This window comes from Camelina sativa, chromosome 12, assembly GCF_000633955.1.
Source record: "Camelina sativa cultivar DH55 chromosome 12, Cs, whole genome shotgun sequence".
Taxonomy (NCBI): Eukaryota; Viridiplantae; Streptophyta; class Magnoliopsida; order Brassicales; family Brassicaceae; genus Camelina; species Camelina sativa.
This window is the reverse complement of record NC_025696.1, coordinates 11122370-11124748: the sequence shown is the minus strand read 5'-3', so window position 1 is coordinate 11124748 and position 2379 is coordinate 11122370. Positions and strand designations below refer to the sequence as shown.

At 32.1% G+C, this 2379-nt stretch overlaps 1 protein-coding gene across 1 annotated transcript in view; it reads left to right on the top strand.

Annotated features, from left to right (window-relative positions):
• The window catches only part of LOC109127927 (putative F-box/kelch-repeat protein At4g22430), a 2882-nt gene continuing 1968 nt past the window's right edge, over positions 1466-2379 (top strand). The window contains exon 1 of the mRNA XM_019233527.1: positions 1466-1802. Coding sequence (XP_019089072.1) covers positions 1507-1802 — 296 coding nt within the window. The 5' untranslated portion in view covers positions 1466-1506. The remainder of the gene's footprint in view (positions 1803-2379) is intronic.

The following is a 2379-nucleotide window of genomic DNA, read 5'->3' as shown; positions in this document are numbered from 1 at the left end:
CGACGATGCGAAGATGGTCAAAGAAGGGTGAGTCATCTTCTTCTGTTCTCCTGATTTTTCAGATTGTTTTGTCAAAATTAGCTGAATTGGGTTCTTGATATGTTTGAGTTTTCCAGACAAGTTGTTATTAGGGCTAGGAGTCTTAAACCTAAATCGTTCCGAGCTCGGAGATTCTACTTCAGCAATGAGGTTTGTTTTCTGTGATTTTTGCCCTTTTGTGTTTCTCAGTTAATTGTTTGGGAAAGTTTGTAACTTTCTAGATTTCCTATTACGTGATTACCAAGTTATATTAGGTGACTAGAGTTTCATGAGCTATTAGTTTATTAGCTGTGTTATTAATGAAAACTTGTGTTCGTCCAATCTAGTTTAGTTCGTTGAGATAATGGAGCGTTTTACTTGTTCAAATCAAGGTTTCGTATGACAATTTGAAAACATTCCAATGCACTAAAGGTTTTGGCTTTTAGGATTGGGTGTAACCTTAAGGAAAAAGTCTTATCGTGTGAGCAATGATTCTGTGGAATTGTATAGATGTTAGATCGCTCTAGCATTCTGCAGGAAAATGGATTGCTACATGTTCCCAAGGACCAAGCTCACAATCCTCAAACCCAAATGTTTTCTGATCCTAACATGGCCATGGATATAATGAAGAATAATCTGTCAAATTTGATTATACCGCATGTAAATGAATTTGCAATTCATCTCTTGTCATGTTAACATCAGTAAAGTATGTCATGTTAACATGGCCATGGCTTTTATTTTTTGCTGGTAGCGTAGATTCTTCTGTGTTTGGTTCTTTACAGTTTTCGCCATATCTGTGATCACTACTAATACTACTTCTTTGGTAACAATATTTTCATATGAGTTGGGTTTGTCTGTAATTTATATGATTTGTAGAGGTTTGACTTACTTTTGGTTCAGCTTTTTGTTATGTCCGGTTCTCATGTGATCCTCTATACATTTTACACTTTGCATAAAAGAGGATCAAGACAAAAACCTTTATAGTTTAGTACAGTTGTGATATTTTGCCACTTCATATTTGCTTCTTTTTTTTTTGTTCATACAATTTGAGATGTCCTTCTTTTCATCTTTTCCTTAAAACATCATTTTTTTTTTTCTCTTTTCTAATCCTTATCTTTTATATAAAAAAATATTTGTAATTTCTAATCATTTTTGTTTCTTTCAAATTGGTAAGATTTGAAAAGAAAATCACAAGTAAATTGATAAAGTGATAATTAAAAAATTTAATACCAAAGTATTTTGTAATATTATTAACTATTTTGTAATATTATTAACATTTCATTAAAGTTTGGCATTTAGATTTTTCGAAAAGTAGTGAAATATGTTATGGAAAGTAAATAAATATTTAGATCTATATTTTAAAAAGCCACATTGATAAATTTGTTATATATATGTATGTTTCCTTTATAACAAGAAGAACTTTGTATCTTTAGTTACACTCAAGAACCTGAACCCCTAAGATATTGACGAAAAAGAAAACAATTTCCTATGGAAGCACCAAACAACACCGCCGCACATGTTCCAGAGGAGATAGGGACAAAGATACTAGTAAAGTTACCATTGAGAAGCATCTCCAGATTCAAATCGGTGTGTAAAACATGGAAATCAGCAACAGAATCTGTATATTTCCGCTGTCTCTTTGTGTCTCTACACCAAAACACCTTTTCATGTTGGTCATTACTTTTCCAACGAAGAGAGCTCATAGACTTCCATGGATGCAAGACATGGGGTCTCCCAAAGTCGTTAGGTTCTTATATCCAGAATATGAAAATAAACGGTAAATATTAGGAGATCTTGGAGATTACGAGATCGAGTTAAATGGAAAGTTAATATTTGTGTAATATTCTTCTATTGTTAAATAAGTATATTTACCATTATTGAATATCTAAATAATTTGTTAAACAAGTTGTATCTCTTATATAAATATAAGCATAAAGGTTAATGAATAAAATGAGAGAAACTATTCTACTACTAAGGTTTCCTCCAAATTTATCATGGTATCAGAGCTAAGATCCATTTTGATGTGGTTTATGATTGCGTTACGTTAGCTTCCACAAAAGAAAAAAAAAAAAAAAATTGTGTTTCGTCTCTTTTTTTATTTTGACCTTCCTCCATCGCTTCTTCTTTTAACGTTGGAGTCTTTCTTTCTTTTTTTTGTTCTAATTGTGAGTTGGTGATGAGATTTATCCAATCTCCATCGACTATTTAAAAAAAAAAAAAAAAAAATCTGGAATTTTGTTTTCACACACACACGTGAGTGTGTTGTCTTGTGTGGCCATGATTTGGCTGCTGGTGGTGACTATGAATATTAGCCAAGACGTATGGTGGTGTTCGGCCTATTGGCCAAGTGAAAAAAAAAAA